General features: G+C 35.6%; 1 protein-coding gene and 3 long non-coding RNA genes across 4 annotated transcripts in view; 3 read left to right on the top strand and 1 right to left on the bottom strand.

Moving 5' to 3' along the window:
• LOC142228493 (uncharacterized) overlaps positions 1-17,476 on the bottom strand; it is a 53,788-nt gene extending 36,312 nt beyond the window's left edge. Inside the window, exons 1-3 of the mRNA XM_075298928.1 lie at positions 17,346-17,476; positions 14,733-17,291; positions 14,136-14,671 (exon numbers count right to left, since the gene is read on the bottom strand). Coding sequence (XP_075155043.1) covers positions 14,136-14,671; positions 14,733-17,291; positions 17,346-17,361 — 3,111 coding nt within the window. The 5' untranslated portion in view covers positions 17,362-17,476. The remainder of the gene's footprint in view (positions 1-14,135; positions 14,672-14,732; positions 17,292-17,345) is intronic.
• A 721-nt stretch (positions 17,477-18,197) lies between these two features.
• LOC142229506 (uncharacterized) lies at positions 18,198-19,480 on the top strand. Its single transcript, XR_012720422.1, has 3 exons — positions 18,198-18,753; positions 18,819-19,177; positions 19,242-19,480. It is a non-coding gene; the product is annotated as an uncharacterized LOC142229506 (long non-coding RNA).
• Positions 19,481-20,063: 583 nt separating this feature from the next.
• LOC142229352 (uncharacterized) lies at positions 20,064-20,582 on the top strand. The gene is made up of 3 exons (XR_012720388.1): positions 20,064-20,242; positions 20,308-20,427; positions 20,486-20,582. It is a non-coding gene; the product is annotated as an uncharacterized LOC142229352 (long non-coding RNA).
• Positions 20,583-20,597: 15 nt separating this feature from the next.
• On the top strand, positions 20,598-21,166 carry LOC142229351 (uncharacterized). The gene is made up of 2 exons (XR_012720387.1): positions 20,598-20,671; positions 20,736-21,166. It is a non-coding gene; the product is annotated as an uncharacterized LOC142229351 (long non-coding RNA).
• Positions 21,167-22,017: the final 851 nt, after the last annotated feature.

Raw genomic sequence — 22,017 nt, 5'->3', positions numbered from 1 at the left:
TATTATTTATTAGATGGCGTCGCTAGTATTAAATGCATATTATATAGTACCAACATTCAAATGATTCGTGTCAAAATTTGACGTCTGTAAGTCAATTAGTTTGTGAGATAGAGCGTCTTTTGTGAAGCAGCTTTTGTTATTGTGAAAACAAATGAAAAAAAAGGAATTTCGTGTTTTCATAAAATATGTTTTCTGAAGGGAAAAATACGGTGGAAGCAAAAACTTGGCTTGAGAATGAGTTTCCGGACTCTGCCCCAGGGAAATCAACAATAATTGATTGGTATGCAAAATTCAAGCGTGGTGAAATGAGCACGGAGGACGGTGAATGCAGTGGACGCCCGAAAGAGGTGGTTACCGACGAAAACATCCACAAAATGATTTTGAATGACCGTAAAATGTTGATCGAGATAGCAGAGGCCTTAAAGATATCAAAGGAACGTGTTGGTCATACACCCAAAAATAAGAACTTCCAAATCCCCACGGAATCTCTGTATAAAGCAATGGAAGAACGAAAAAAAAGGATATCAACAATTCCTAAACAAATAAAAAAACACTCAACAAACCTTTAGTAAAAACAGTCCACACCAAAAGTCACCAGAAAACCCCCTTAACCCTTTCGACCCTAAAGTTGCCTGTGGGCAACTTCGTGTGTTGTTTTTGTTCATAAACCTGTAACGGTATCGAACGCTACAAGTGTTCCCTTCAAGGTGATAAAAAACAGCTAATTTGGTTGACAATTAGCAAAATTTTTCATTAGTACGCACGTGCGTCAAGAAAAAAACATTTGCGAATTTGGAAAAAGGAGTTTTATTATTTATTAGATGGCGTCGCTAGTATTAAATGCATATTATATAGCAGGGATCCGGAGCGGTCCATTTTTTTCGCTCCGCTCCGCTCCCGCTCCGGAGAAAAAAAAAACCGCTCCGCTCCTCGCTCCGCTCCGAGAAAAAAAAATCGCTCCGCTCCACGCTCCGCTCCGCTCCTCTTCGAGAAAATTATAGTATAAACATTGTATTATTTGTTCAATTGAGTTTTATTTTATTTAGAACAAGTATATACGGCCGTAAGTTCGGCCAGGCCGAATCTTATGTACCCTCCACCATGGATTGCGTAGGAACTTCTACTAAAGGCTGTCATCCACAATCGAATTACTTGGGTTGCGATAACACTTGCCGATGGCAAGGTATCGTAAAACTTTTTAACACTGTCTTCTAAATTGTAAGTTAGTCCATAAGGGGTATATATTAAACAAAAAAAAGGCCGATTAAATACGTATATAATTCAGTTTGACAAAATTTTCTATAGAAATAAAATTTTGACAACATTTTCTATAGAAATAAAAACTTGACAAATTTTTCTATAGAAATAAAATGTTGATAAAATTTTCTATGGAAGTAAAATGTTGACAAAATTTTCTATAGCAATAAAATTTTGACAAAATTTTCTATAGCAATAAAATTTTGACAAAATTTTCTATAAAAATAAAATGTTGACAAAATTTTCTATAGAAATAAAATGGTGACAAAATGTTCTATAGAAATAAAATGTTGACAAAATTGTCTATAGAAATAAAATGTTGACAAAATTTTCTACAGAAATAAATTTTTTACAAAATTTTCTATAGAAATAAAATTTTGACAAAATTTTCTATGGAAATAAAATGTTGATAAACATTGCTATAGAAATAAACTTTTTACAAAACTTTCTATAGAAATGAAATTTTGACAAATCTTTCTATAGTAATAAAATTTGACAATTTTTACATGGCTGTTAGAGGCCATATACTAACGAAATGTACCAAATTTCAACCGCATCGGATGACTTTTGCTCCTCCAAGAGGCTCCGGAGGTCAAATCTGGGGATCGGTTTATATGGGAGCTATATATAATTATGGACCGATATGGACCAATTTTGGCATGGTTGTTAGAGACCGTATACTTAGACCACGTACCAAATTTCAACCGGATCGGATGAATTTTGCTGCTCCGGAAGGCTCCGCAAGCCAAATTTGGGGATCGGTTTATATGGGGGCTATACGTAAACGTGGGCCGATATGGCCCATTTTCAATACCATCCGACCTACATCAATAACAACTACTTGTGCCAAGTTTCAAGTCGATAGCTAGTTTCGTTCGGAAGTTAGCGTGATTTCCACAGACGGACGGACAGCCGGACAGACGGACGGACATGCTTAGATCGACTCAGAATTTCACCACGACCCAGAATATATATACTTTATGGGGTCTTAGAGCAATATTTCGATGTGTTACAAACGGAATGACAAAGTTAATATACCCCCATCCTATGGTGGAGGGTATAAAAATCGGGCGGTACATATATGGGAGCTATAGCTAAATCTGAACCGATTTCGATGATTTTTTTGCACATATAGTTAGTGCTATAGAACATTACATTTCGCCAACTTTGAGTAAGATCGGTTGATAAATAAGGGTTTTATGACCTAATTTGACAAAATCGGGCGATACATATATATGGGACCTATATCTAAATCTGAACCGATTTCGATGAAATTTTCAGACTTAAAGGGTGATACAGAAGATTATTTTGTGCTAAATTTGACGACGATCGGTTAGTAAAAAAAGTGCAACGTGACCCCATTTGTCGAAATCGGGCAATACATATATATGGGAGCTATATCTAAATTTGATCCGATTTCTTCCAAATTCAGTAACGTTCGTCCCTGTGCCCAAAAAAACTCCCTGTACCAAATTTCATCAAAATCGGTTAATAATTGCGACCTAAATCCTGTGAACAACAAATACATGGACAGACGGACGGACACCAAGCGCTAGATCGACTCAGGAGGTGATTCTGAGTCGATCGGTATATATTTTATGGGGTCTAAAATCAATATTTCTTGTAGGCACATTTTTGGGCAGATCAAACTTATTATACCCTAACCACTTGGTTTAGGGTATAATGACTTTAAAACAATGTGTTGAAATATTTTATTAATTTTGAAGATTTTTTCAGAAATATTAAATCCATTTTGACTTCATTAAAACGAAATTTGCATTCATGTTAGGATACACATTTTTATGTCGAATCACTTAGCTATAAGGACAAACAGACTTCATTGAAAAGTTTAGAGACTTTTAGACAAGGAAAAACTTTTTTTCAGAGAAATACGTCTTCTATTCTAAGCAAAATTCGTATTCGTATTTTAAGCATGTGAAATATTTGGCCCCCCGACAATATTCTTTGCGGTGCACCATCTACTATTTAATATGTGATAGAAACCAAATTTATGAAAATGGACCAAAATGGACCAAATTCTGTTTGGTCTGACCATCGGACCAAATTTAAAAATTAGAAATCTTTTGGACCAATTTTGGTCCGATCGGACCAAAACGGCAACGCTGATTGGAATTGAAAGTCTATACACAGGGTAGAAGTAACTACTCTCCGAAAGTTTTTTTTTTTTTGTTTGTTTTGCAACAGACGTAGAGAAGAGGTTTTGTTATATTTGTAATGTGTGTGTGTATGTTTATGTTTGCAACAACCTCCATCGACATCAGTCCGTGGTATACCTACGAATATTCTTACTCAGATCTAGTGTTACCTAATTTCGCTTTTTTCCCCTTTATTGTATAATAAATGTATATGCGCACATTTTTCAACCAAAATTGAAACTATCCATAATTTTAATTAAATTTTCGAGAACTAATATCAGAAATAAGAGAATGCTAGGATATAGTACAATAGTAAAGCAAATATGAATGTCCTTACACTGAAAAAAGCATGCCCGGTTCCAAAGATTTTGTCTTTACTTTAACAGTTTGGGTATTAATTCCGAGCCAAAGAAGCGGAGAATACAAGTAAGGATACTTTAAAGACGCAATTCTCTTTTAAATTTGGGGGTTATGTACTTGCTTCTAGGAAGCAAATGTTAATTTTTCATTTTTTTAGATTTTTTTCGTCAGTTGTTATCAAAATCCTTTAAAAACGAGTTAACAACAATTTTATTTTCCGTATTAAGACTCTACTTCCAGTAGAAATTTTGCTATGTTTCAAGTAAACAGTGTCTTTAAAAAAAAGTGTTGAAAAACATGTCATATTTTTTAACGATTTTTTGCTTTGTAGGCAAGATACAAAAAGGGGACAAATTTAAAGACATTTTTATTAATTTTAAAGAATTTTTCTTAATTATTAAAGTCACGTTGACCTTACCTCAAAAATTTTATCTTTCATGTTATGATACACATTTTTAAGTAAAATCACTTAATTATAAGGACATTACAACTTCATTCAAAAGTTTATTGCCTTTTGGACAAGAAAAAAAAACTTTATTTTAGAGAAATGCGTCTTCCATGTTAAGCAAAATTTGCATTCTTATTCTAAGGACATGGAATCTTTGACTTCACGACAATATTTTTTTCAGTGTAGATAAATATAAATAAGATCGTTTAATTGCATGTATTTGACGTTCATTACAAACATCTTTGTAGTAAAGGGTGATACGGTCAAAATTTGGTCAAGGGAAAACGCGTGTAAATCGGTGAAATCGTTTATTTAAAAAATCAAATTAAATTTCTTTTTCAAGTTCAATTAGTATAAAATTCAGGAAAAATATTCAGTTAGGCTTTCGCTTTTCCAAATCCGAATTGCCGGGCCTCACGCTTGACACCTGCCATCAGATTTTGTACAGCCACCTTGTCCACCTTCTTAGCCGCAGAAAGCCAGTTTGCCTTGAACTGCTGCTCGTCCTTAGCAGTTTTTTTGGTCTTCTTTAGGTTCCGCTTGACAATAGCCCAGTATTTCTCAATTGGGCGGAGCTCTGGCGTGTTGGGAGGGTTCTTGTCCTTGGGAACCACCAGCACGTTGTTGGCGGCGTACCACTCCATGGCCTTTTTACCGTAATGGCAAGATGCCAAATCCGGCCAAAACAGTACGGAACAACCGTGTTTCTTCAGGAAAGGCAGCAGACGTTTATTCAAACACTCTTTCACGTAAATTTCTTGGTTGACAGTCCCGGAAGCTATGAAAATGCTGCTTTTCAAGCCACGGGTACAGATGGCTTGCCAAACCAGATATTTCTTTGCGAACTTTGATAGTTTTATGTGCTTGAAAATATCTGCTACCTTTCCCCTTCCTTTTGCCGTATAAAACTCCTGTCCCGGAAGCTGCTTGTAGTCGGCTTTGACGTAGGATTCGTCGTCCATTACCACGCATTCAAACTTCGTCAGCATCGTCGTGTACAGCCTCCGGGATCGCGCTTTGGCCGTCGTATTTTGTTTATCATCGCGATTTGGAGTCACTACCTTCTTGTAAGTCGATAGTCCGGCTCGTTTTTTGGCTCAATGCACGGTTGTAGACGATACACCCAGCTTATTTGCGGCATCTCGGAGAGAGAGGTTAGGGTTTCGCTTGAAACTACCGGCAACTCTCTTTGTCGTCTCAGCGGCTTCCGGTTTTCGATTTCCCTCCGATCCAGACTTCCTGGCTGTCGACAAACGTTCCCCAAACACTTTAATTACATTTGTAACGGTTGATTTGGCAACTTTTAGCGATTTTGCCAGCTTTGCGTGCGAGTAGCTCGGATTTTCGCGATGCGCGAGCAAAATTTTGATACGCTGCTCTTCTTGCTTGGACGGCATTTTGACAACTGAAGAGTGAATTCCAAAATCAAAATAGGAGCAACATTCTACACACACACACCTTCAAAATGAGGGTTGTTCAGGTTTTTTAAATGCAAAATTGAAAGAAATACGTCAAGTTTATATTGACCAAATTTTGACCGTATCACCCTTTAATACGGGATGAAATTGATCGAAAGTACTGTTGTTACTTTTACAACACATACTAGATATATATTTTGACATTTGCCGTTTTTGAAAACAATTACTAAAAAACACGTTGTGTTTTCCCCAATGTACGTACGTACAAAAATACATATCGTACATTTTAAACGTTTACTCACACTACGCTAAGTACTAGCTAAATTTGAAATTACCTACACAGTGTAATTTCAAAGTTACACATCTCATTCAAGTAATATTTTATTCGGAGCGGAGCGGTTTTTCATTTGGAAACCGCTTCGCTCCCGCTCCGCTCCGGATTTTAGAAATGCCGCTCCCGCTCATCTCCCACTCCGGCAAAAAAAGGGCTTGCTCCGCTCCGCTCCGCTCCGCTCCGGATCCCTGTTATATAGTACCAACATTCAAATGATTCGTGTCAAAATTTGACGTCTGTAAGTCAATTAGTTTGTGAGATAGAGCGTCTTTTGTGAAGCAGCTTTTGTTATTGTGAAAACAAATGAAAAAAAAGGAATTTCGTGTTTTCATAAAATATGTTTTCTGAAGGGAAAAATACGGTGGAAGCAAAAACTTGGCTTGAGAATGAGTTTCCGGGCTCTGCCCCAGGGAAATCAACAATAATTGATTGGTATGCAAAATTCAAGCGTGGTGAAATGAGCACGGAGGACGGTGAACGCAGTGGACGCCCGAAAGAGGTGGTTACCGACGAAAACATCCACAAAATGATTTTGAATGACCGTAAAATGTTGATCGAGATAGCAGAGGCCTTAAAGATATCAAAGGAACGTGTTGGTCATATCATTCATCAATATTTGGATATGCGGAAGCTCTGTGCAAAATGGGAGCTCACATTTGACCAAAAACAACAACGTGTTGATGATTCTGAGCGGTGTTTGCAACTGTTAACTCGTAATACACCCGAGTTTTTCCGTCGATATATGACAATGGATGAAACATGGCTCCATCACTACACTCCTGAGTCCAATCGACAGTCGGCTGAGTGGACAGCGACCGGTGAACCGTCTCCGAAGCGTGGAAAAACTAAAAGTCCGCTGGCAAAGTAATGGCCTCTGTGTTTTGGGATGCGCATGGAATAATTTTTATCGATTATCTTGAGAAGGGAAAAACCATCGACAGAGACTATTATATGGCATTATTGATGCGTTTGAAGGTCGAAATCGCTGCAAAACGGCCCCATATGAAGAAGAAAAAAGTGTCGTTCCACCAAGACAACGCACCGTGCCACAAGTCATTGAGAACGATGGCAAAAATTCATGAATTGGTCTTCGAATTGCTTCCCCACCCACCGTATTCTCCAGATCTGGCCCCCAGCGACTTTTTCTTGTTCTCATACCTCAAAAGGATGCTCGCAGGGAAAAAATTTGGCTGCAATGAAGAGGTGATCGCCGAAACTGAGGCCTATTTTGAGGCAAACCCGAAGGAGTACTACCAAAATGGTATCAAAACATTGGAACGTCCTTATAATCGTTGTATCGCTCTTGAAGGGAACTATGTTGAATAATAAAAACGTATTTTGACAAAACAAAATGTGTTTTTCTTTGTTAGACCGGGGACTTATCAGCCAACCTATTAAATATTTTGTTTCAACAGCGCGAAACCATCTAAGGCGCTGGGCCCCGACGGAATTTCAATGCTAATGCTGAAGCATCTGGGAATACTGGGAGTTGAGTACCTGACCTGACTCCTCAATTTGTCCTTGGAATCACTCATTATACCCGATGTCTGGAAGATGGGAAGAGTGATTCCACTACTGAAGCCAGGCAAAGATTCGAGTAAAGGTGAATCGTACAGACCGATATCCCTTCTCTCGCCAGTAGCCAAGACACTTGAGGCACTACTCCTCCCCAGCCTTGTGGAGAATTTTCCAGCTGCCCACCATCAACATGGATTCCGTAAGGTACACAGTACGACGACGGCCTTACATGCCATTTCGACACATATCGATAGTGGACTTAACCAGCCCAAGCCGTGTCATAGGACGGTCCTCATGGCGCTTGACCTATCGAAAGCGTTCGATACGGTCAACCATGCCACATTATTCGAGGACATCGAGAACACGTCCCTACCGGCAGGGGCGAAGCGTTGGGTTCTTAATTATATGTGTGGACGCCAGTCGTACGTGGAATTCAGGGACAAGAAGTCAAAACCCCGTAGAGTTAAACAGGGAGTTCTCCAGGGCGGGGTGATATCTCCGGCACTGTTTAACCTCTACCTGTCCTCGATTCCACCCCCTCCTGACGGCGTCGAGATTGTGTCTTATGCGGACGATTGCGCAATCATGGCATCCGGGCCCATTGTTGATGACATTTGCGATCGATTAAATGTCTACCTCGCTGATCTTACCAGTTATTTCACTGCAAGAAATTTGAGGATATCTCCCACCAAATCCTCAGCCACACTTTTTACTACATGGACGGCGGAAGTACGCAGGCAGTTGAATGTCAGAGTCGATGGCGAAACAATTTCGACAACAAATTACCCCAAGATTCTCGGGGTTACATTCGACAGCCTTTATAAGTCGTCCGCCCATGCCACTGCAATTTGTGATAAGCTCCCCGGTAGAAACAAGGTCCTCAAGTCGATTGCCGGCAGCACTTGGGGTGCGGACAAAGAAACCTTGTTAATTACATATAAGGCAATTGGCCGGTCAGTGGTAAACTATGCAGCGCCAGTGTGGACACCTCAAACGAGCGATACGCAGTGGAATAACATACATACCTGTCAGAACGCTGCCCTTAGAACCGCAACAGGATGTCTCCGCAGTACACCCCTGGATCACCTTTATGCGGAGACCAAGATCATCCCAGTGCGTCGACACAACTACATGTTGTCAAAGCAGTACCTCTTGGGTTGCCATAGAAGTTGTCATCCGAATCACCATCTTGTGGATAGACAACCTCCACCCAGGAATGTAAGGATTGATCTTCACCTTCTAGAGCCCGAGATCCAGCGTTACAAAGAGAGCCTCTAGATCAGGCAGCATACCAGACAGGTCTGAACAGGATTCATGAGGATACTGTAGCTGAAGCGGTGAGAATCTACAAGGTTAATCCTGTTCTCGGAGTCCGACCGCTGCCGATTGCACCGGAGGAGAGAGACCTCCCACGGCAGACAAGGGTAGTTTTGGCCCAACTAAGATCAGGCAAGTGCAGCCGCCTCAATTCATACTTATCAGTGATTGATAGCAGCGTAGCTGACGTGTGTCCCATATGTAATCAAGGGCCACATGACACTCGTCAACTTTTTGCTTGCCCAGCTAAGCCTACCCGTCTCACTACCAGATCACTCTGGACACACCCCATCCTTGTCGCAGAGTTCCTTGATCTGGCTACCAGCCGAACTACACAAGCATAGAACAAAATGGATGAAACTACATTAAAAACTGTTGCAACAACAACAACAGCGGTGGATTATCCCACCTCAGTAATGCTGGTGACATTTCTGAGGGTTTCAAAGCTTCTCTAAGTTGTTTCACTGCAATGTGTAACGCCGTTCGGACTCGGCTATAAAAAGGAGGTCCCTTGTCATTGAGCTTAACATGGAATCGGGCAGCACTCAGTGATAAGAGAGGAGTTCACCAATGTGGTATCACAATGGACTGAATAGTCTAAGTGAGCCTGATACACCAGGCTGCCACCTAACCTAACCTATTCCATACAGAGGACATATTGTTTTTTACATAATCTGTTCGACATTATTGAAATCGGTTCAGAGTTAGATATAGCTCCCATATATATTTTGCCCGATATCGTACACCCATATTAACACAGAGGCCACAGTTTTACTCCGATTTGCATGAAATTTTGCACAGGAAGTAGAATTAACATTCTTAATAAGCTTGCCATTGATTTGATTTAAATCGGTTTATATTAGATTTAGGCAATATTATAAATGCTTTTAACAAAACACATTATTTTACAAAAGATCCTCTCGATTTATTTGTCTTAAGTTTTCACCCTACAGAAAACATAAAGAAAATATTTGATATTAAGCAAATTCTTAATACGATTGTAAAAATCGAAGCAATAAAACTCCCAAAACATATACCACAGTACAGTGTAAGAACTGTCAGGGGTATAACCATACAAAAAATTACTGCTCTAAACAGTCCAGATGCGCTAGATGTGCAGGAAAGCACGAAACTAAAACTTGCGAAAAACCTTCGGTGTTTCTCCCGAAATGCTGCAACTGCGGCGAACAACATCCTGCTAGCTACAAAGGTTGTATTGGAAGGAACTTCAAAAGCTACGCAATCAAAAACTAAAAAATGAAAATAGAAATTCAAATTCAAATTCGTATAAAATACCACAACAAGTAATTCGTAAATCAGGAATAAATTCCACCGTTCCACCACTAACTAGGAAGTCATATTCAGAGATGACTAAATCAAACAACACGCAGAAGATAAGTGCTAGCAAAGGCACTTACGAAAACACTTTGTCCACAATCCTTGCGAAATTAGAGGCGATTGAAACTCTTAATAACACTAGATTAAATATGCTAGAGGAGAATTTTTTCGGTACTCTTGCTTAAATGGAGTCATTACTAAAAATTATGCAATGGAACGCAAATGGCCTTTTAAGGCATATAGACGAACTTCGGTTCATTCTACATGAGAAAAATATTGGCATATGCCTCGTAAGCGAAACACACTTTGTTAAAGATTCATACCTGAATATTAAAAACTATAACCTCTTTCATTCGGTTCACCTAGCAACTCATCTGGGGGAGGGAGTGCTATTTTGATAAAAAAAAATCTATTAAACATTGGCCGGAAAATACAATATCATTAGAAGAATTTCAAGTTACAACAGTAACACTTTATATAAACAAAATACTATTGTCTGTTTCATCATTATACAGTCCTCCAAGACACAACATAAAATTTGAACAATATAAGGATATTTTAAATTCACACAAACATACATTTATTATGGGAGGAGACTTCAACGCAAAGACTTCTAGATTAACAACACCCAAAGGCAGATAACTGTATCGTGCAGTGCAGCTTACTGGATGTGCAGTAGTATAAACGGGAAAGCCAACGTTCTGGCCGGCAGATGCGTCAAAAATTCCAGATCTAATTGATTTTTTTATTACCAAAAAAATTCCCCCTAGTAAACTTAGAATAGAAGATGGTCATGAACTTAGCTCTGACCATTCACCTATCTATTTGTATAATTTAAGCAGACAACAGTTATACAAACTAATTATGGTATGACAAACAAAAGAACTGATTGGAATAACTTTAGACACATAATCACAAAGTCCATTAGTCATTCGCCGATTACTAATTCGAATGAATTTGAAGAAGAAGTGGAGGCGTTCACAAACCTGATACAAAATGCTGCGTGGCATAGTACACCAGAACCATATAGTGTAACTAATATGTGTTCTTATCCGCAACATATAATAAATCAAATCAAACTCAAAAGAATGCTTAGGAAAAGATGGCAACAAACACGGTCACCCGAAGACAAAAATATGTTAAGTAATGCTACTAAAAAATTAAGCAGGCTGACAAAAAAACACAAGGATCAAAACTTCCATAGGTTCTTCTCAAACCTTGCCCCAAACAAAAACTCTGACCACTCCCTTTGGAAGGCAGTAAATCTAAAAAATAGACCAGCAGTACAAAAAGTAGCAATATTAAAAAGGAACGAAAAAAGGGCTAAGAGCAGCATTGAACAAGCAGATGAGTTCGCACAAAACCTACAATCTATATTTTCAAATTACTCGCAAATACCAAATAATGCAAATCTAAATCTTCACCAACAATCGATCAATGTCGAAGTTCCTATTGACAACATTTCTTTTAGAGAAGTGTGGAACGAGGTCAAAAAAACTCAAAAACAACAAATCTGGTGGTTTCGACCAATTAAAGAGTGATGTCCTTAAAAACTTACCATATCATGGTTTCGCGCGCTTGACCACAATAATGAACGCTGTACTAAAATTGAAATACGTGCCTAGCTGCTGGAAAGTTGCAGAAATAGTCATGATACATAAACCGGGCAAAAACCCTCATGATCTCAGCTCATATATACCTATATCACTTCTACCAGTTATAGGGAAGCTCTTTGAAAAATTATTCCGAAAAAGATTGGAGTACTTTGTCCATTCGAGGGATATTATACCTGACCACCAATTTGGCTTTCGCAAACAGCACTCGACTATCGAACAAGTGCATAGGGTAACTGAAAATATAAATAACGCCTTTGAACATAAGCAAGTTTGTTCCGCTGTTTTCTTGGACAATTCTCAGGCATTTGACGGTGTGTGGCATGAAGGTCTTCTTAGTAAACTTGAAAGGTTGCTTCCAAAAAATTACTGTGAAATCTTAGTTTCATACCTCAGTAACCGATTTTATAGAGTACGTCATGACGACGAATTTACAAAACTCTACCCAATATATTCAGGGGTACCACAAGGCAGCATTCTTGTCCCATTATTATATATATTATATACCTATGATATGCCTGTAACCGAAAGGTGCTTCATCGGAACATTTGCCGATGATACGGTGTTAATGTCTTCGGGGAGAAACACGGATGAGTCCAAAAGCCAACTCCAGGAAGGCCTCAACAAAGTTTATCAATGGACAACTGAATGGGGTCTTAAATTGAACAACAGCAAATCTCTACACGTCGACTTTGCAAAAATCACTACGCAATATAAGCCTCTATACATAAACACAGAACAAGTACCGCATACAAATTCCGCAAAATATCTTGGATTTATACTGGATTCCAAATTAACTTGGAAATACCATATCGATAAAAAACGTGAAGAATTCGATATCAAATATCGTAACTTACAATGGTTAATGGGCAGAAATTCCGTTCTCTCAAATGATAATAAACACCTAATATATAAGCAAACACTAAAGCCAATATGGCTATATGGTATTCAACTTTGGGGTTGTGCATCAAGTAGTGCTATAGCAAAAATTCAAAAATTTCAGAACAAAGCAATAAGATCAGCAGTTAATGCTCCATGGTACATACGTCCGAAATAAGGACCTGCATCGAGACTTACAAATAAGTACAGTTAAAGAGGAAATCTCGAGATACGCCCAAAAACACTATATGCGTCTTCAGCAACACGTAAACCGCGAAGCTGTAAAATTACTAGAACCATCATATCAACCTAGAAGACTAAGGCGATTTTATCCTCGAGATCTAATTACACGTTTTACTACATAAAACCGAACTACATAACCAAATATTTTTTTTTCTTTACATACATTTTCTTAATTTAATAATTTCTTGAACTAAGATAATTTTACTATTACGTCTATCGACACCAACATATGAACTACTGGTTAGTCCTTTATTAGCTAGAGACTAGTTGTAGTATAAGTTAAGCATGAAGTTTATACAATAATTGCTTAAATAATAAAAAAAAATTAGATATAGCTCCAACATATATACCTTTCGCCCGATTTATACACATATAACCATACTCCTATTTACGTGAAATTTTGCAACACTCTAGATATGCATGCCAATTTTTGTCTGAGTTTGTAGCGTCAGGTATTAAATTTTGGTTGATAAAGACGAATTTAAATTTGACAAAAATGCTCAAAAACTCCAATGGATGCGAAAACGTAAAATTTTTCGTGAATCTCGTTTTAACGGCTCTAAACCAATTAGAACATCCAAAGTGAGCATTGTAGACACATTATCGGTGAACCCATACCATTATTTTATGCCTAATGAAGTTGACAGAGGATATACCAAAGTAAGCACCGCTTGCTATATTTTATTTATCAACTACCTTACAAATAATTGTACCATGTTTTTTTCTATCAACCTATACTTTTGTTATTAACAAAAGTACAAAATGTTCATAAAACTTTAAAGGTTTCTTAAGAAACCTTTAAATGGCGGAAATATCTTTGTGATGGGAATGGGGGTGTTCGGAATTATATTTTTGGTTCTTTTTGGCATTGGGAGTTGGTTCTACAACACTGGTCACTGGTTCTACAAAATTGGTGAACTTCTATAAGCTACTTTTCACCCATATGGTACGTACTAGTACTATGTTCAGTTTTCAAGCTGAAACCCATCTTGTTTTCACCGTTACTTTTATAAATTAATTTAGAAATATTAAATGTTTCGCAATCAATGCCTTGGATCTTTTCCACCCATATTTTGACAAAACTTAATAAAAAATATCATCTTCATATAAATTTTTGCACTTCTAATTTGATGTTTTGGTAAAAACCCAAACATAGTACTCACCTATAGATGGGAAAACTATGCAAAGATTCTCTTTTCAATTGTTTTAAAAGCAGCAAATTAAAATTTTTACAAGAAATCAAGTTTAACTTACGGAATGACCAATATATATTTTGCATATATGTCGGAAATTATCGTCGATTTCTTCTTTGATGAAAACATCATTGTATGCTCCTTCATCTTTAGTTCTAGCTGCTTTTGTCAATAATAACGAAGCGTACGATACAAATCCAGGTAACGTTTTTGATACAAAGCTTCTATGTATTTTAGAATTGTTATCGATTGGCAAATCATTGAAGTTGTTTGTCAAATAATTAGAGAATATTTTAATGAACGTCTCTAAATGTGTTCGCATTTTTTTGGCAAACGAGCCTGTTAGAGAAGAAAGCGTATCGACTGCAATTATCAGGAGTTTTCGTTTGTTATCATCAAGTGATTTTCCATTTTGTGACATTTTTATAATTTCCGCCAAGTCATTCAAGAACTGATCAATTCCTTTTTCTTCTTTTTTTAATGTATCAAAAAGAAACTCGTAAAGCTCCCAGCATGTTTCACAAGGCAGCAAATTTAGAAGACAAGCCGCCGGAAAATATTTGAATATAAGAACCTGCTGCCCAAAGTGCAAAATTTCTAAACAAAAATAATTTTCATTATATAAGTTAAGAAACGATTTTGGAGTTTTCAAACATACCTTTTAATTGTTCCAATGCATGATTAGCCAAACAATCTTCCTTAGCAAATTTCAAATCACGATAGAGACACAGTTGTAAAGCGAAAATAATGGTTTTACGTTGTCGTCTTAATTGTCCCAAAGGTAATTTTGACAATAATTCAAGCTTAGTTTTAATCTCAGCCACATCAATTTTTTTCACGTTGTTTCCCTCACCTGCTTGGATATTAATAGCCTCAACCAAACGCTTTATTAGTATCTCACTTTCCGTTGTTTCGATGCACTGCCGAATTTGGTCAATTTCACTTGATAAAGACTTAAGCAATGAGTTTTTAGATGAAAAATAGGAACTGACTTCTTCATAAATAGCCAAAGAAACGAACTCCAATAAATCCAAGTCCCCACATGCCAAATGCAAAAAATCTGTATGGTGTATAATACAGGAAGCAAGAGAAATCTTAGAGCTTCTAGACATTTGTGATATCAGCCACATAGAATAGTTCGATTTTAACAACAAAAATATGCTTTCTTTGTCTCCAATGTTTATGAAACCTTCAAAATTATGTATATTTTCTTGGTCATCGAGCAAAAGTAGTAGTGACTGTGGCTTTTGTAATCGCAAGCGTTGTAGCAGATATTTACAACTAGACTGACCAAAATTTAGTACTCGTTGTCTTATTAATTTCCATTCATCCTCAGAGAGAAACGAGTGAAATCTTTCAAGAGCACAAGAAGGTGATAAATATTCTTCACCACAACCATCAGGTCTATAAAATACGATGATGTTCTCAAAACATGATGCATAATAAGATAATTCTAAGAAAGCGGCCATCGTTCTCGGTTGGTGCTCCTGTTCCAAAATGAATTTCCCAAATTTTTGCATGACACTGTTAGTGAACTGGCGTTGACTCTTCACGTCGCTTAAGAATTTCTCCGATTGCCCACCTAATTTGCAGCCAGAGAAGTACTGTGATAGCATAGCAACAAGAAAGTCCAAATGAAAAAGATCACTTTCGTCCAAACTTCCCTTGCTTTTAAAAAAGTCGATCAAATCACTTAAAGCAAATAACAATGTTTTCCAAACTACCAGTGATGGTTTTGAAACAAGTCCTGTAATCATTTTCGAAAACGCTAAGCCCACAGGAATGCTTGGCCAACAATTGTGCAGCATGGGGAATGAGGATGAAGTTGAAAGAATACAACTTTCCAAATATTTTTTTTGTATTTGAAGAGGTTTGAAGAAATCTTGAAATAATATGTTCAAGTACTTTTTTATGTCCAAATTGCTTTTTATTTCTATAGAACAGGCTTCTCCCATTTTTGGTATCTTTGGCGGAATTTCATCACATATGATGCCAGATTTTCTTTTGGATGTTTTAGGAATAGTTTCCTTCTTTAAGTAGTCATTCATTGCTTTAAGGAGATTCACAACGAATTTCTCTGCACGACTTAAGCGCCTAAACATGTCCATCAGAAGAACAAGGTATTCTTCGAGTAATTGTTGTTCCTCCTTTTCACTAGGCTTTGTTTCTACTATAACTTTTACAGTGATTTTAAATATATGATTTTCGAGGATCAGTGGATTAAAATGTAAAGTCGCACATAACAGCATTAGTATTTCTTTTAAGTGGTTTCCATTCACGATTTCAACAGCTTTTGCTACTTGATTACCTAAATAATGCAAAGTTGATGGTTGGCTTGTTAAGTTAGCATCGTGCCGGCTCATCATTTCCAGTATATATGCGGCCATAGTTATATTCAACGGGCCGTCCTTTGATAGTTTGTGCTTACTGAGACATTTGCTTAGAATTTTTCGCACAATAATTTCTATATATTCGTAATTGTTTTTCCTGTTTACAATAGAACACTCCATTGTCACAAGAAGAACATGGAAAGGCATGTCCAGAATACGACTTATTAGGGCATTTGCGTCCATTTCGAATGTCAATTGCTTTTCGATTTCGGTTATTTCTTCAAAGAAATTCGTTTTTGACTTCCTCATAGTCAGCAACGTGTTGACCAGAGCCTTTAAAGTAACAGAAGTGAACACATTTTCAAACTTAGCTACGTCTCCGCACCTATTTATAGTCTCTTTTAATTTATTCAGAATGGAGGCAAAAAACTCTGTTTCATTGGTGTTCATCATCTTTTCTTCAGCCATATTAGTATTTTCCAAAAAGTTTTCGTAACTAATAAAAAATGCCTCATATACTTGCATATGTATATGGAAATTTTGCCGATAAAGATCCTGAAGTAATTCAAAATCCAGAAGCAATAGGTACAATTCAGGCCATTTACGGGAGACATGGCCACAGGCGGAACCCTTTCTAATGCACCACGTCACAAAGGCTTCTTTTGTTTCCCTGGTTATCAACCCTGGTTGTGCCTTCAGATTCAATAGATCCCTAAAACTTTGTTCGTCTACAAATATTTCGTCTATCTCCGTATGACCAGCAATCCATTGCAAGATAATCTCGTATTTTGCAGGCATTGGAAATTCGACGGATTGCCAACTTTTAATGGCAAATTTTAAATTATCATGGAAAGTGTTACTTTCACGATTCAACCACTTGGAAAACTCTAAAGATTTATTTTAATTAGTAAGAAATATAAGAAGGAATTATTTTATCTTACCTTCTTCAGCAGACATTATTTTAAAAATTCACACAGTTAATGATGATCATAAAAAAATAAACAAACTACACGTGTTCGGCTTTGCCGTTGCCACATGATTTTTTATCTCCTAAATATACCTGAGTAGTCACAGGGCGACACGGAGATGGTATATCAAACCCTACCCAATAAACACAGAATGAGCGTTTTTCAAACGCAACACCTTTTCAGTTTGAGGGTAAATATCATTTTCAACATAAATTCAACTTGACTTGAAACAGCTCATCTTCAATACATCTTCAAATTGTTTGCGAATTACAACCAATTTGGCAAAACCCAATAAACACAGGATGAGCGTTTTTCAAATGCAACAACTTTTCAGTTTGAGGGTAAATATAATTTTCAACATAAATTCAACTTGACTTGAAATAGCTCATCTTCAATACATCTTCAAATTGTTTGCGAATTACTTCCAATTTGCCAAAATGTTGACGAAATCTTTGAAAAGGTGTTGAAGATAATATGAGAAAACTTTGACAAAACACTACCCTAAAATGCAACGAAAAAACCATGTGGTTTTCAATACTTATTTGTGCAACGAAGTTCGTGGTCAATTGCAAGAAATTAAAAAATGGAAAATTTTGGACAAATAACCAAATAGTTTATAAAAATAGGTAAGTGAAAATAAAAAATGAAATAAAACTTTAAGGAAGTCACTAAATGTATATCTCTTTGCAGAAAACTAAAATTATGGATTCTACGTTCTTGAAAACATTAAAAAGCTGAACAATGAAAAAAAGGTGGGCAATTAACTGGAACTGCTTCAAATAGTTTATAATAATTGGTACGTCAATACGAAAAATTAAATCAACACTTTAAAGAAGTCACTAAATTTAAATCTCTTTGCAGAAAACTAAAATCTTTGGATGCTACATTCTTGCAAACAATAAGAAGCTGACCAATGAAAATTGAGTGGCTTATCGACAAGAAAAAGTTTCCAGAAACATTACAAGTGCAACCAATTAAAATTGTTAAAAACAACAAATTGTTGAAATCAACAACTTCTGGATGAAAATGTGCATCACATCGTCAGTTTAATTCATATGCTATTATCAGTTTAAAATGGATAGTTTGTGAATTCCTTCTGCTGAAAATCAATTCTCACACGCGGTCCAGTACGTTCCTAATTTCAAATTGCTCGTATGTTAATAAAAGGAAGGAACCAAAAGGAAGGAAATCGAATTATCAATGCAAAAGTGTTTACTAATAATGTTTAAGATATTTAAAGTTTTGTTGTTTTTTTTTGTTCTTATTTGTTGACGAAAAAACCACATGGTTTTCAATACTACTTTGGACAACAAAGTTCGTGGAAGAAATAAAAAAATGTGGAAATTTTTTAATAATCAATTGAAATTGCTTATAATAATTGGTAAGTAAAATTAAAACACGAAATGAAAACTTTAAGGAAGTCACTAAAATCAAATCTCTTTGCAGACAACTAAAATATTTGGATGCTGATTCTTGGACACATTAAGAGACTGGCCGATGAAAAATGATAGTGGCTTATCGAGAAAGTTTCCATAAATCAAAGTGCAACCAAAAAAACTTGGTATTTATTCTTTTCCATATCAACAACTACTGGATGATAATTCGCATCACATCGATAGTTTAATTTACATCGCATCATCGGTTTAATTTGTTATTTTGTGAATTGAAATTGCTGGAAATTTATTCCAATTATCTAGTCATCAAGTTCCTGAAAATTGCCAGTATTTTAATAACAACAATTTTGTAAAACCAACGTTCTTGAGGAAAACACGAAGTACGTGGTCAGTTGGAAGAAATACAAATTGGTAAGTCAAAATAAAAAGTGAAATGAAAACATAATGGAAATCACAAAACTCGATTGTTTTGCAGAAAACTAAAATCATTGGATGGTATATTCTTGGAAGATGTTGGCCGATGAAGGGAACAACAAAGAAAAGTTTTCAGAAAACTTACAAGGTGCAACCAATTAAAACAAAGTGCAACAATTCCTATATCAAGAACTTCTGGATGAAAATGTGCATTACATCAATCCCGTCATCAGATTGATATTTTGTGATTTCCTCTTGCTGGAATCTATTCTAACACACAAGCCAGCAAGTTCCTCGATAGTAATTATTTCAAATTGCCGGGATATTAATTGTTATTTGACACCAACATTATGGAGGAAATGGAATTATACATGTAAAAATGTTTAAGATATTTAAAGTTGTATTCATAGTTTTATTTATTAATACGTTTAATAAGATAATTACATTTTGATTGGTATTATATTATTATTTTTATATATTATTAATGTTATTTTTAAGATTATTATATTTGTTAACGAAAAAAATAATAAAATTTACAAATTCTCTAGAAATTTAGTATTGACTTTCAGTTAGAACTAGGATTGACTTTCATACAAATTGTGGTTTGAAAGTATTCGCAACAATGCTAATTTTTTATTTTTATCACATTGAAAACTGTTTGAGAAATTATTGAGTAGCGATGCATTTCAATTTGAGGATTACAATTGAGAAATTATTGCTATTGTGTTGAATTTTACTGTTGAGGGTAATGTCTGTTTTTTGTTGAGAACGCGATTTTCTCAACAATTTCTCAACTTGAATATTACCCTAATCCTTTGAAAAAATGTTTGAAAAATTATTGAATTTTAGTATTTTTCAAACGTTTGTGTTTATTGGGAATGTTGACGAAAACTTTGAAAATGTGTTGAAGATAATTGGAGAAAACTTTGACAAAACACTACCCTGAAATGCAACGAAAAAACCACATGGTTTTCAATACTACTTTGGACAACAAAGTTCGTGGAAGAAATAAAAAAATGTGGAAATTTTTTAATAATCAATTGAAATTGCTTATAATAATTGGTAAGTAATACTAAAACACGAAATGAAAACTTTAAAAAAGTCACTAAAATCAAATCTCTTTGCAGACAACTAAAATATTTGGATGCTGATTCTTGGACACATTAAGAGACTGGCCGATGAAAAATGATAGTGGCTTATCGAGAAGAGAAAGTTTCCATAAATCAAAGTGCAACCAAAAAAACTTGGTATTTATTCTTTTTCATATCAACAACTACTGGATGATAATTCGCATCACATCGATAGTTTAATTTACATCGCATCATCGGTTTAATTTGTTATTTTGTGAATTGAAATTGCTGGAAATTTATTCCAATTATCTAGTCATGAAGTTCCTGAAAATTGCCAATATTTTAACAACAACAATTTTGTAACACCAACGTTCTTGAGGAAAACACGAAGTACGTGGTCAGTTGGAAGAAATACAAATTGGTAAGTCAAAATAAAAAGTGAAATGAAAACATAATGGAAATCACAAAACTCGATTGTTTTGCAGAAAACTAAAATCATTGGATGGTATATTCTTGGAAGATGTTGGCCGATGAAAAACCGATGAAGGGAACAACAAAGAAAAGTTTTCAGAAAACTTACAAGGTGCAACCAATTAAAACAAAGTGCAACAATTCCTATATCAAGAACTGGATGAAAATGTGCTTTACATCAATTTACATCCCGTCATCAGTTTGATATTTTGTGATTTCCTCTTGCTGGAATCTATTCTAACACACAAGCCAGCAAGTTCCTCGATAGTAATTATTTCAAATTGCCAGGATATTAATTAATAGTTATTTGACACCAACATTATGGAGGAAATGGAATTATACATGTAAAAATGTTTAAGATATTTAAAGTTGTATTCATAGTTTTATTTATTAATACGTTTAATAAGATAATTACATTTTGATTGGTATTATATTATTATTTTTATATATTATTAATGTTATTTTTAAGATTATTATATTTGTTAACGAAAAAATAATAAAATTTACAAAATCTCTAGAAATTTAGTATTGACTTTCAGTTAGAACTAGGATTGACTTTCATACAAATTGTGGTTTGAAAGTATTCGCAACAATGCTAATTTTTTATTTTTATCACATTGAAAACTGTTTGAGAAATTATTGAGTAGCGATGCATTTCAATTTGAGGATTACAATTGAGAAATTATTGCTATTGTGTTGAATTTTACTGTTGAGGGTAATGTCTGTTTTTTGTTGAGAACGCGATTTTCTCAACAATTTCTCAACTTGAATATTACCCTAATCCTTTGAAAAAATGTTTGAAAAATTATTGAATTTTAGTATTTTTCAAACGTTTGTGTTTATTGGGTATCAACATATACCAATAAACACAAACGTTTGAAAAATGCTAAATTTCAACAATTTTTCAAACATTTTTTCAAAGGATTAGGGTAATATTCAAGTTGAGAAATTGTTGAGAAAATCGCGTTCTCAACAAAAAACAGACATTACCCTCAACAGTGAAATTCAACACATTAGCAATAATATCTCAAGTGTTATCCTCAAATTGAAATGAATCGCTACTCAATAAATTGTCAAACAATTTTCGATCCGAGTCGAATTCAAAATTAACATCGTTGCAAATACTTTTCAACCTAAATTTGTATGAATGATATCCCCACTCCAAATTGAAAGTCAAAGCCAAAATTCTATGAATTTTGTATAATTTATTCATTTTCATCAAAATAAAATATATAATAATACACTACACTACATAATACACTACAATACCAATTGATAAATAATAATCTTATTAAA

Source organism: Haematobia irritans, chromosome 3 (assembly GCF_050003625.1).
Source record: "Haematobia irritans isolate KBUSLIRL chromosome 3, ASM5000362v1, whole genome shotgun sequence".
Classification (NCBI taxonomy): Eukaryota; Metazoa; Arthropoda; class Insecta; order Diptera; family Muscidae; genus Haematobia; species Haematobia irritans.
This window is presented reverse-complemented; position numbering and strand designations above follow the sequence as displayed.